Genomic DNA, 13,241 nt, shown 5'->3' with positions numbered 1-13,241 from the left:
GTCTCCATATGCTTCCTACTCCACCATTTCATCATATTCCAGTAATTGGCAGTCAAGCTGGGAACAGCTGTAATAACAAAAGCATTGTAGGAGTGAACCCCCTTTGCTCCATGTTCTCCTGATTGATATTTTACCTCAACCAAATCATCCCTTAGACCTACTGTAAGCATGTGGCTATGCTGAAACTGATGTATGTTGATGCCAGACCATATGTATGATCTTCTCTGTGATTGAATTTGGTGTATATGTCATTACAACACCATACGCTATGATATTCCAGGCTATTCTCTAGCTACCCATTGGAGAAGCCCTGCCCAAGTCATGTGGCCTGTGCCCCTAATACTCATGTCATCCTGTTGCTGTAGGTCTCAGGGACTCTACTTCTTCCTTTGCTTTAGCTACCATAATTACTCTAATGCAGTTACTATTATACATATAATTACTATAATATGATTGATTCCTTCTTAAAAGGGAGATACACTTTAATTTTAATACTTGTGTACCCATCTATTTAAATACCCAGTTAGATTCTTTAAACATTTAAATATGATAAGTTGATTGTTATGCTATACATATAACCTTCTCAAATGTTTCTCTACATTGAGTGTAGCTACAAATCTGTCTGGTCCACAGTAGACACTTAATAAATATTATTTATATTGGTCAATATGAATATATCCAGTGTGAATATATTTTATCAATATAAAATCTATGATAAAATCTATGATAATCTAGCATGTGTAACTCAATTCTGGATCCAAGCATTTAAAAAATAGTTAAAATTTGACATTAGCATTTTTTCAGAGATACTTACTTTAAGAATATACTAGCAGAAAAAAAAAAGAATATACTAGCAGACACCCAGAAACACTTTATTTCCCAGGTAGGAAAATTAGAGAATTAGTCTTTTTTGAAAATTCATTCTAATGAAATATAAAGCAAGAGAGAAGGCTTCAGAAATGTACCTGCATCCATGAATCTAAATTCCTGATCAGAAATTTTTCAGAAAGGCCCACAGATGCATAATATTTCTTCTCAGTTATATACATTCAACATCACATTTCCCTCATTCACACTAGCAGGCATTGTTCTTTATCAGACTTCTGACGCAATAGCTGTTTCACGGGAATTCAGAAAAGCCGTTTACTTTCACAGATGCACTAATAGAAAAGTATTTTTAAATCACAACAAGAAATATCTCTGCCTTGCAGCTTGATGGCCAACTTATGCATTAGGTAAGACCAGAGCAAATACAGAGACACAGTTAAAAGCACACAGCTGTGGTCTGGTCTCCTGTCTGTATTCAATCATCTACTCAGTCAACAATTGCTCACAGTATTGAATCCTTGCGCTTCCCAGATGGCACAGTGGTAAATAATCCATCCGCCTGCCAAGCCGGAAACATGGATTCGATCTTTAGGTCGGGAAGATCCCCTAGAGAAGGAATGACCCCCAACTCCAGTACTCTTGCCTGAGAAATCCATGAACAGAGGAGCCTAGCAGTCCATGGGGTTGCAAAGAGACTTAGCAACACGCACACATTGAATTCCTTGCTTACTTAATGGGGGGGGGGGGGGGGGGGGGCGGGGAGGCGGGGGCTGCTGCTGCTGCTGCTAAGTGGCTTCAGTCATGCCCAACTCTGTGCGACCCCAGAGACAGCAGCCCACCAGGCTCTTCTGTCCCTGGGATTCTCCAGGCAAGAACACTGGAGTGGGTTGCCATTTCCTTCTCCAATCATGGAGGTGAAAAGTGAAAGTGAAGTCGCTCAGTTGTGTCCGACCCTTCAAGACCCCATGGACTGTAGCCTACCAGGCTTCTCCCTCCATGGGATTTTCCAGGCAAGAGTACTGGAGTGTGTTGCAATTAATGGGGGCAGGGGTCAACAAAATAATCACTTTATTGAATTAAATCACATTGAACTTATGGAGAAAGTATTTACTATTATCCTGATATTAAGCACGACTCATCTTTTTTTTTTAATTTTATTTTATTTTTAAACTTTACAATATTGTATTGGTTCTGCCATATATCGAAATGAATCCACCACAGGCATACATGTGTTCCCCATCCTGAACCCTCCTCCCTCCTCCCTCCCCATACCATCCCTCTGGGTTGTCCCAGTGCACCAGCCCCAAGCATCCAGTATCGTGCATCGAATCTGAACTGGCGACTAGTTTCATATATGATATTATACATATTTCAATGCTACTCATCTTCTTAACCCTTCAAAATTCTTAAGCCCAGACTGGCCCCTTATCCAAAGGGCATGATAAATTTACGCTGCTATTCTCTTTGGCGTTCCAACTGTGCTGTGAATGCTGGTTCTGTAGTTGACTCTGCCAAGTGTTGAAAGCAGTACTAACGAGGGGAATGAGGTGACTGATGCCACTTTGGACATATATACACATATCTTTTCCTCTACACCCGTTATCCATCAAGTCACACATAGAAAGAGAAGCAGATGAATTGGGAAGACAATGCCACTACTGATGAATTCTGTGTGGCTGAGCCTCAGCCTCCTAGAAGCCTCTCTCCCTACTTAAATAGTGCACATAATTGCATCTCAAAACTCTAGTCACTAAAACCCTGGATTCCTTTCAAAAATCAATGAAAGATTACCCCACAGAGGGAGCACATCAAGGTCTTGTAACCTTTCTTGTTATAGCCTGTTCCACTAAAAAAGTAAGCATTGTTAGCACACCTGTTTGGAGAAAGCAGAGGGAATAAAGAAGATTGAGAAAGGATAGGATCACAGTGTCTTTTCTTCAGGAATTGTCTGCAGTGTGCCTGTGAAGTATTCTAGGGGAAGAACTTTATGTCCAGCCCTACTTGGACTGTGACATGAATTGTGTCTTCTTCATTTACTTGCAACATGATATCCAGGAAGAGCACCAACCCAAGTCCTCAATTTTATTCTACCTGGCTCAATAATTAGAATGAGTAGATTCTTAAAATGAATAAGTCCCTTGTAATAGTGAACTTGGGCAAGTAGATATAGGATGAACAAACACTTTCTTACTCATTCTGACAATTCCTCATGGCATAAGTGTGTGCATATTGCATTTTTTAAAAGTTCCTTTCTACCATGAGAGGGAGATAAAAGAATTGGGTGAAGAAACCAAACAAATCAGCTGTTGTCATTTTCAAACTAGCGATAAGAACAATTAACATTTTCCATAGTTTTATTCTGTATCAGATCAGATAAGATCAGATCAGTCGCTCAGTCGTATCCGGCTCTTTGCGACCCCATGAATTGCAGCACACCAGGCCTCCCTGTCCATCACCAACTCCCAGAGTTCACTGAGACTCATGTCCATCGAGTCAGTGATACCATCCAACCATCTCATCCTCTGTCGTCCCCTTTTCCTCTTGCCCCCAATCCCTCCCAGCATCAGAGTCTTTTGCAATGAGTCAACTCTTCCCATGAGGTGGCCAAAGTACTGGAGTTTCAGCTTTAGCATCATTCCTTCCAAAGAAATCCCAGGGCTGATCTCCTTCAGAATGGAATGGTTGGATCTCCTTGCAGTCCAAGGGGCTCTCAACAGTCTTCTCCAACACCACAGTTCAAAAGCATCAATTCTTTGGCACTCAGCTTTCTTCACAGTCCAACTCTCACATCCATACATGACCACAGGAAAAACCATAGCCTTGACTAGACGAATCTTTGTTGGCAACGTAATGTCTCTGCTTTTGAATATGCTATCTAGATTGGTCATAAATTTCCTTCCAAGGAGTAAGCGTCTTTTAATTTCATGGCTGCAGTCACCACCTGTAGTGATTTTGGAGCCCAGAAAAATAAAGTCTGCCACTGTTTCCACTGTTTCCCCATCTATTTCCCATGAAGTGATGGGACCGGATGCCATGATCTTCATTTTCTGAATGTTGAGCTTTAAGCCAACTTTTTCACTCTCCACTTTCACTTTCGTCAAGAGGCTTTTTAGTTCCTCTTCACTTTCTGCCATAAGGGTGGTGTCATCTATATACTATATATAATATACATAGAGTATACAGAAACTTTTATTTAATCCACAACTAGAATATTGTAAATACTCCAAATGTAATTTCAAAAATATCAGTTTTTGCCAAGTTCTATCCAAATGAGTCTCCCATTCATTGAGCATCATCCATGTGACAAACACTATGTTGTGTTGTACAGACTTTGTCTCAAGTCATTTTCACAATATTATTATATTATTATCCACATTTTATCAATGAGACAAGCACATACCCAATGTCACAAACTAGTGATGACAGAGTTAAGATTTAAACACCAATCAGTCAGATTCCAAAATGGTTATACTTTCAGTATGAACTCATATAGAAAGTGATAGCAAAAAGGAAAATTTTATTATTTATATTTGTTGTTATAGCTCTGAAGTATGCACTCCTTCAAACATGATGAGGAGCAGTAATTGAGCGGAAACATATTTAATGTTAGGGTTACATGCCACAATTTACCAGCTGCATAAATTTGAATAAATTGCTTTAACACACTGGGACTTTGGTTTCCTTTTCTGTTAAATTAGAATGATAATTATAAATAAATTATATAGTGTTATTTTGTGGATTAAATTATATAATTAAACATGAAATAGCCTTTCTAAACTATGTATTTATTAGCAAGTATTACATTTTAAATAATTCATATAATTGATTTTGGGGGCATTTTTAGCCTCATCTCCAAATAGAATCCTCCAAGTGGAATGAATAAGAAAGCTGTGGTACATATACACAATGGTTTACTCAGTCATTAAATTATATACATTTGAATCAATTCTAATGAGGTGGATGTAACTGGAGCCTATTATACAGAGTGCAGTAAGCCAGAAAGAAAAAACACCAATACAGTATACTAACGAATATATATGGAATTTAGAAAGATGATAACAATAACCCTGTATGAGGGACAACAAAAGAGACACAGATGTATAGAACAGTCTTTTGGACTCTGTGGGAGAGGGCTAGGGTGGGATGATATAGGAGAATGGCATTGAAACGTGTAAATTATCACATGTGAAGTGAATCGCCAGTCCAGGTTGGATGCATGATACTGGGTGCTCGGGGCTGGTGCACTGGAATGACCCAGAGGGATGGGATGGGGAGGAGGAAGGAGGGGGGTTCACGATGGGGAACACAAGTACACCCATGGTGGACTCATGTCAGTGTATGGCAAAACCAATACAACATTGTAAAGCAAAATAAATAAATAAATAAAACTGAGATTTTAAAAAAGGAGATGATTAAAAAGGAGAGATCTTAGCTTTAGGTGCCAAAAGCAGTGTAGCTATTTGCCAACAGCAGAAAAGGCATTTGGACACCAGTGGAGTAACCTTTACTCACACTGCCTTGTGGGTGAGTTCTGAATTAGCATTTTCATACTGCTTAACAAATTACCATAAATTAGTATAAATTCAGTGGCTTAAAATACCACAAATGTATTATCTTACAGTTTGGAGGTCAAGGTCTAAAATAAAAGTTGTGGGGCTAAAAAGCAAGGTTTCAGCAGAGTTGTATTCTTTCTGGAGGCTCTAGCAGAAAATCTGTTTCCTTGCCTTTTCCAGTTTCTAGAGCTTGTCTGCATTCCTTAGCTTATGTCCCTTTCCTTACAGATCTCCAATCTCTCCTTCCATAGTTCTGTGTCCTACTCCACCTCTGAGCTTTGTGCCTCCTTCTTATAAAAACCTTTGTTATTACATCAAGTCCACCTGGATAATCCAGGCTGGTCTCCTCAGCTCAACATATTTAATCCAAAATAGTTTAAGTAGGGACTTCCCTGGTGGCTCAGACAGCAAAGAATCCCCATGCAATGCAGGAGACCTGGGTTTGATCCTGAGTCAGGAAGATCCCCTGGAGGAGGGCATGGCAACCCACTCCAGTATCCTTGCTTGGAGAATTCCATGGACAGAAGAGTCTGCTGGGCTACAGTCCATGGGGTTGCAAAGAATTGGACATGACTGATTGACTGCCACTTTTCACTCTCTCTGGTGGTCCAGTGGCTAAGACTCTACATTCCCAGTGTAGAGGCCCCAGGTTCAATCCCTGGTCAGGGAACTAGATCCCACCTGCTTCAACTAAAGATCCCACACAGGCAATGAGAAGATCCTGTGTGATACAAGGCAGATCGAAGATCCTGCATGCCACAACTAAGACCTAGCACAGCCAAATAAAAATAAGAAATTGGTTTAAGTAAATGCATTTGCTTCCCCCATTATTAGATGTCACTGTCAGAACAGGTCAGAACACAGTACATACTCACCATAATTATTTAAATGAATTTGTCAGTGAAAACAGCCACAAACATGTGAATTAATTAAGCCATAAAATACAGCACATAGGAGCTGCTCAAAAATGATAGTTATCATTATTTCTGAACATGCCAAAAAATTCTATTTATTGAAGACTTGTTTTTGCAGTTTGTTTTGATCTTTTTTTTCCTTTTAATCCTTCCTGACGTCTTTGAAATAATACTTACTAGTGCTTCTTTCTGTCAATGACTTTTTTATATTTCTTTTTTTATATTTTATTTTATTTTTTAACTTTACAATGTTGTATTGGCTCCACAACACATCAACATGAATCCGCCACAGGCACACACGTGCCCCACATCCCAAAACCCCCCTCCCTGTTCCCTGCACCATCCCTCAGGTTCAATGCAGGATACTGGATGCTTGGGGATTTTTTTTCCTTTAAATGCAGAATGTAAGTAATGAGATGCTAAAGTAAGAATATCAGATGATATATGTAGTGAGACCTGCCTGTGCAGTCCTGTGTTGATCGTTACGTCACTTCCATCTCTTCCCCCTTCCAAGGGTGTAATTCACAGCAAGAAAGCTGTGCTTAATGTCTTCGCAAAAATATTACACTCAAGAGGTTTTCCTCAAGTGTATCAATTGCCTGAAAAAATTCATGCATTTTCTCTGGGGTGGGTTAGGAGGCCCCTCTGGAGCTAGGGATTCTGCTCTTGGCAGGGTTGTCATGCGGGAAAAGCTATTTAAATGGCTATTTGCTCCTGCTTGAAAAGGCTGAAATTGTAGATTTTCCCCAGCCAAGTGCCCCAGAAAGCAGTTCCATCAGTCAGGAGTTTTCACTTATCTCTTTGATGGGGTCTTGTAAAGGCAGGGAACTTTTTCCTCCAGTGAATAGCAGGTATGGAGATGACAAAAAGAGAAGATGTGGGGGAGAAGCACCAAGGTCACAGAGAGGTGGGGAAAGCTGGAGTAGAAATATGAAAGAGAAAGAAATATTTCTTTCCTTTCTCTTTCTAGGATTGGGGAAATAGTGGGGAAGAGGCTGGAAATGGGAGGGGAAAAAGAAACCCTCCAGCAGTGCTCTAAAAGTTTAAAATACAAGTTAAGTATTGAAACTTTTCCTGAAACTCAGAATCATTACAATTCTTTTTAGCATCATTTAAGAGTCGGACACGACTGAGCGACTTCACTTTCTCTTTTCACTTTCATGCATTGGAGAAGGAATGGCAACCCACTCCATTGTTCTTGCCTGGAGAATCTGGGGTCACACAGAGTCAGACACGACTGAAGCAGCAGCAGCAGCAGCAGAGAAAGTTGGAATGAGAGGTCATCCAAGGATAGCAGCTGCTAAAGGTCAGTACTACAGGGAGGGGAGTGAAAAACTTAAGGGGACACCAAAAAACTTAGCAATTATGATAAATAATGTTTTAATGCAGTATTTTAATCTAATCTAATTTTTTAGTCCATGATCAATAAAACATCAAAGTTTTAAATAAAATTCTGTACCATGCCAAGTCATATTACAGTTTAGTGCAAAAGAAAAAAATGTGAACCCTTAGTTTTAATGAAAGCGAACTTATCAACAATATATTTTTAAACCTACTTTTTTGCTTACCTTATTTCCTTTCTTTTCTTTTTGGCCATACTGTGTGGCCTATGGGATCTTAGTTCCCCAGCCAGGGATTTAAGGATCAAACCCCAATCCCCCTGCATTGGAAACATGAAATCTTAACCATTGGACCACCAGGGAAGTCCCATTTATCTCATTTTCAGTTGAGAAAATTGCCATATTGGAGATTCGTGAGAATTATAAATAATTTATAATTAGCTGAAGTAAAATTACAATTCTATTATTATATAAATAAAATATTTAAATATAAAATAATAATGTGAGATTTAATACAATTACTTTTCATTTGTCAACATTTTCAAGTTATGTTAATGTTCTGCAAAACGTTAAGTATCAAAAAATGCATAAAAACATGTACATAGTGATGTACATTTTTCATTTTGCTTTGGACTCCAGTGTGGTTTGACACAGCTCTGGTTCAGAATTTTGATGTTCTGTTTGTCATGGATATTTTTGCATTGATTTTGACTTTTTTAAATATTGCATAAAAATGGTATCTATCCAATTGCTGTGAGTTGTTTTTTTTAGCACCATCCTTATATTCCATTCCCAAGGCAAATGTCTTACTTGCCTCACCCTAGCTTCAGTCCTGCTGTTCATAGCATATGCTAAGTATGACAGTTAGGAAAAATGACAAGTTTGAGTCACACTGTCTTTTACTTGTTTAATGGGTTAATTTAATCTAGCTGAAATTTATCTGTAAAATAAAGATAATAGATAAAAGCTACTTCTAACTCTGTAGGGACTACATGAGGTATAATAATTAGAACAATTATCAGAATATCTGACAGACAGTAGTTTCGACTCAATGAAATGTATCATTGCAGGAACTAAGTGAAGAATACCATTTCACTTAGGCCACCATGCTGTCGATTGGTAATGCCACTTCCCCAACTTTCTTCTTGACTGGAGTTCCAGGGCTAGAAGATTTTCACATCTGGTTTTCTATCCCCTTTTGCTGCCTTTGTGTGATTGCCCTTTTGGGGAATACCACCATCCTATATGTAGTGATCACAAACTCCAGCCTCCATGAGCCCATGTACTACTTCCTCTCCATGCTCTCCACCACCGACATTGGCATCACTATTTCCTCTCTTCCCACAACACTTGGTGTCCTCTGGTTCAATGCCAGGGTCATCAGCCTGGATGCTTGCATTCTGCAGATGTTCTTTCTGCATGGATTCACCCTCATGGAATCTTCTGTGCTTTTGGCCATGGCTTTTGACCGCTTCGTTGCCATCCGCAACCCCCTAAGATATGCTATGATTCTAACCAACTCTAGAATCATCAAAGCTGGTGTGGTAATTTTTGTACGAATGCTGGTCAACCTGATGCCCTTGCTCCTGCTCCTTAAGAGGTTATCCTTCTGTGGTCCTAATGTGCTTTCTCACTCCTATTGCTACCACCCTGATGTGATTAAGTGTTCTTGCTCAAGTATCAAGGTCAACAGTATCTGTGGTTTAGTTGCTCTCATTCTGACCTCAGGTATAGATATTCCCTGCATTTTCCTCTCCTACATGCTGATCATCAAGTCCATCCTTAGCATCGCCTCCCCAGAGGAAAGGCGAAAGGCTTTTGGCACTTGCATCTCTCACACTGGGGCTGTTGCCATCTTCTACATCCCCTGGGTCATCTTGGCTTTGGTACATCGGTTTGGGCATAGTGCTCCTCCATATGTCCATACACTGATGTCAAATCTCCATTTTCTATTTCCCCCAGTGCTAAACCCTATTATATATAGTGTGAAGACCAAACAAATCCGTAAAGCTTTCTACCAACTATTTCCAAACACAAAGTAGCAAGTCTGATAATGCAATGTCCTAGATAGAAATAACCTTACTTTCTTCCTCCCTTCCTTCAACATTTTATTGTGAGTAACATTACACTTTTCCTTAGTGGTGGTAATACAAGTTTATATAAGAAACATCCTTGTCCTCTATAGTCTAGTTTATATAGTCTAGTGTCAGGGACATAAAGTTAAATATATATAATAATGGCAGTGAATAGGAGTGTTACCAAAGAATTATATCCAGAAGGCTATATGACACTGAAGAAAATATCTAGATCAAATTGCAGACTCAAAGAATTGTTTGAAGAGTTAACTACTTGAACTAAGAATAATATGTAACATGTGAAAACGTAAGGATCTTCCAGGCCCAGGGCACAGGTCTCTGAAGTCAATGAAATGTGACATAGCCTGATACACCAAGGATTGTACATGGTTACTATAGCTGGAGTAAGGGATACATGAGATGGTGAAAGGAGTAAGAGAGGTTATATGTGAGGTTATAAAATAACCTTTGTGCCTGGTAAAGTGACAGTATGAAAGCTTGAAGAACAATCAACTGGAATTGGAAGTTTTATTAGATTCTCTTTTTAAAAAATCCATGATTCCCTGGAAAAAAAAAATTCTCTCTTTATTCTTCTGATTTGAGGGGATCTAAGAAATGTTAATCTTCAATCCCTTAATGTCATATAAATGTATTTTTTGTCCTGGTTTATACATAGGGATTCTATAGTTCTGGCATTATGATCTACTATTGCTGAACTTGAATTCTAAACTTTCTAGCACCAGCTCTAATTCTTAAGTACTCAAGGGTAGATAATGAAGATTACAAGACTCTAAGAGGGAGGATCCCATGGAGAAGGAAATGGCAACTCACTCCAGTATTCTTGCTTGGGAAATCCCATGGGTTTTGGAGTCTGGAGCACTACACTCCAAGGGATCACAAAGAGTTGGACATGACTGAGCAACTGACACACAAGGGAAAAAACAGAAACGGTAGTAAAATTTAGTGCTTTCCTGTCTCTTCTGACAATATTATACATCTCCTTTCAGCTCAGTTAAGTTGCTCAGTCATGTCCAACTCTTTGTGATCCCATGAACCACAGCACGCCAGGCCTCCCTGTCCATCACCAACTCCCGGAGTCCACCCAAACCCCATGTTCATTGTGTCGGTGATGCCATCCAACTATATCATCCTCTGTTGTCCCTTCTCCTCTTGCCCTCAATCTTTCCCAGCATCAGGGTCTTTTCAAATGAGTCAGCTCTCTGCATCAGGTGGCCAAAGTATTGGAGTTTCAGCTTCAACATCAGTCCCTCCAATGAATACCCAGGACTGATCTCCTTTAGGATGGACAGGTTGGATCTCCTTGCAGTCCAAGGGACTCTCAAGAGTCTTCTCCAACACCACAGTTCAAAAGCACATCCCTTTTATTCCCTCACAAATATCTTCTGACATAAGATTAGCTTGCCAGGCTCCTCTGTCCATGGAATTCTCCAGGCAAGAATACTGGAGTGGGTAAGCATTCTCTTCTCCAGAGGAATTTTCCTGACCCAGGGATTGAACTCATCGCCTGAATTGCAGGCAGATTCTTTACCATTTGAGACACCAGGCAAGCCTCAAGACATACGAAAGAAGGATTAGAATTGGGTAAAGAGTATGAAATAATGCACTGAAGGAAAGATATTTTGTGCCTTATTTCCTATCTTGTAGAAGTATTTACATCTTAAGGTGACTGGATTTAGGAGTTTAATAGCATTTGAGCTTTTTGTAAACAGTATTAATTGTTTCCTTTGTTATTTTCCCCTGAAAGTTAGTAAAACTGAACAATGGTAGAAAAATGATGTTAGTAAAGTTGTAATATTAATTATGTACATACAATTGTGCCTCTGTCACCACCTTGCAGCTTCTATTATGCCTTACCCTACTTCCACCCTCCACAAATAAAGTCTTACACTTTTGTTTGTTTTTCTTCTGTTATAGTCTTTATATATTTCCTCTTCTTGCCATTTTCTTCTCCAACAAATGAAAAATAGAGATAAAGCTAAAACTGGACTTAGAGAGAAATTTTAGTAGAAAATGAATGTTTGTTACTTAGTCACTGTCATGTCTGACTATTTTGTAACCCCATGGCCTTTATAGCCCACTAGGCTCCTCTGTCCATGGGATTTCCCAGCCAAGAACACTGCAGTGGGTTGCCATTTCCTTCTCTAGGGGATTTTCCTGACCCAGAGATCAAACCTGCATCTCCTGCATTGGTAGACAGATGCTTTACCACTCAAATCAGATCAGATCAGTTGCTCAGTCGTATCCGATTGTTTGCGATTCCATGAATCGCAGCACGGCAGGCTTCCCTGTCCATCACCAACTCCCGGAGTTCACCCAGACTCACATCCATTGAGTCAGTGATGCCATCCAGCCATCTCATCCTCTGTCCTCCCCTTCTCCTCCTGCCTCCATCCCTCCCAGCATCAGAGTCTTTTCCAATGAGTCAACTCTTCGCATGAGGTGGCCAAAGTACTGGAGTTTCAGCTTTAGCATCATTCCTTCCAAAGAAATCCCAGGGCTGATCTCCTTCAGAATGGAATGGTTGGATCTCCTTGCAGTCCAAGGGACTCTCTAGAGTCTTCTCCAACACCACAGTTCAAAAGCATCAATTCTTCGGCGCTCAGCCTTCTTCACAGTCCAACTCTCACATCCATACATGACCACAGGAAAAACCATAGCCTTGACTAGACGAACCTTTGTTGGCCAAGTAATGTCTCTGCTCTTGAATATGCTATCTAGGTTGGTCATAACTTTCTTTCCAAGGAGTAAGCATCTTTTAATTTCATGGCTGCAGTCACCATCTGCAGTGTTTTTGGAGCCCAGAAAAATAAAGTCTGACACTGTTTCCACTGTTTCCCCATCTATTTCCCATGAAGTGATGGGACCAGATGCCATGATCTTCATTTTCTGAATGTTGAGCTTTAAGCCAACTTTTTCACTCTCCACTCTCACTTTCATCAAGAGGCTTTTGAGTTCCTCTTCACTTTCTGCCATAAGGGTGGTGTCATCTGCATATCTGAGGTTATTGATATTTCTCCCGGCAATCTTGATTCCAGCTTGTGTTTCTTCCAGTCCAGCGTTTCTCATGATGTACTCTGAATAGAAGTTAAATAAGCAGGATGACAATATACAGCCTTGACGTACTCCTTTTCCTATTTGGAACCAGTCTGTTGTTCCAGAACTGGATGATGAAAAAGAATATTTTTCATCTTTTCCACCAACAACCGTAAGAGTAGATTTAAAGGATTACTATTTAAATGCAGGGAATTTCCTGACCTGCATACAAATTTCTCAAGAGGCAGATCAGGTGGACTGGTAATCCCATCTCTTTCAGAATTTTCCACAGTTTATTGTGATCCACACAAAGGCTTTGGCATAATCAATAAAGCAGAAATAGATGTTTTTCTGGAACTCTCTTGGAAGCCCCAAAAATGAGTCTAATAGGAAATAAAAGAAACTCTGAAAACAAGTTAGTTAAGTATTTACCTCCAGAATTTAGAAAAATAAGTAAAGAACACATCTTCCCCTCCC

At 39.7% G+C, this 13,241-nt stretch overlaps 1 protein-coding gene and 1 non-coding gene across 2 annotated transcripts; both read left to right on the top strand.

The window, feature by feature from the left end:
* The first annotated feature begins 5,978 nt into the window (after positions 1-5,978).
* TRNAG-CCC (transfer RNA glycine (anticodon CCC)) lies at positions 5,979-6,051 on the top strand. Its single transcript has one exon. It is a non-coding gene; the product is annotated as a tRNA-Gly (tRNA).
* A 2,690-nt stretch (positions 6,052-8,741) lies between these two features.
* Positions 8,742-9,677, top strand: LOC139187229 (olfactory receptor 51F1-like). Its single transcript, XM_070803243.1, has one exon. It carries the CDS (start codon positions 8,742-8,744, stop codon positions 9,675-9,677), a length of 936 nt encoding a protein of 311 aa, XP_070659344.1.
* The last annotated feature ends 3,564 nt before the right edge of the window (positions 9,678-13,241 follow it).

The sequence above is a fragment of the Bos indicus genome, chromosome 15, assembly GCF_029378745.1.
Source record: "Bos indicus isolate NIAB-ARS_2022 breed Sahiwal x Tharparkar chromosome 15, NIAB-ARS_B.indTharparkar_mat_pri_1.0, whole genome shotgun sequence".
Classification (NCBI taxonomy): Eukaryota; Metazoa; Chordata; class Mammalia; order Artiodactyla; family Bovidae; genus Bos; species Bos indicus.
This window is presented reverse-complemented; position numbering and strand designations above follow the sequence as displayed.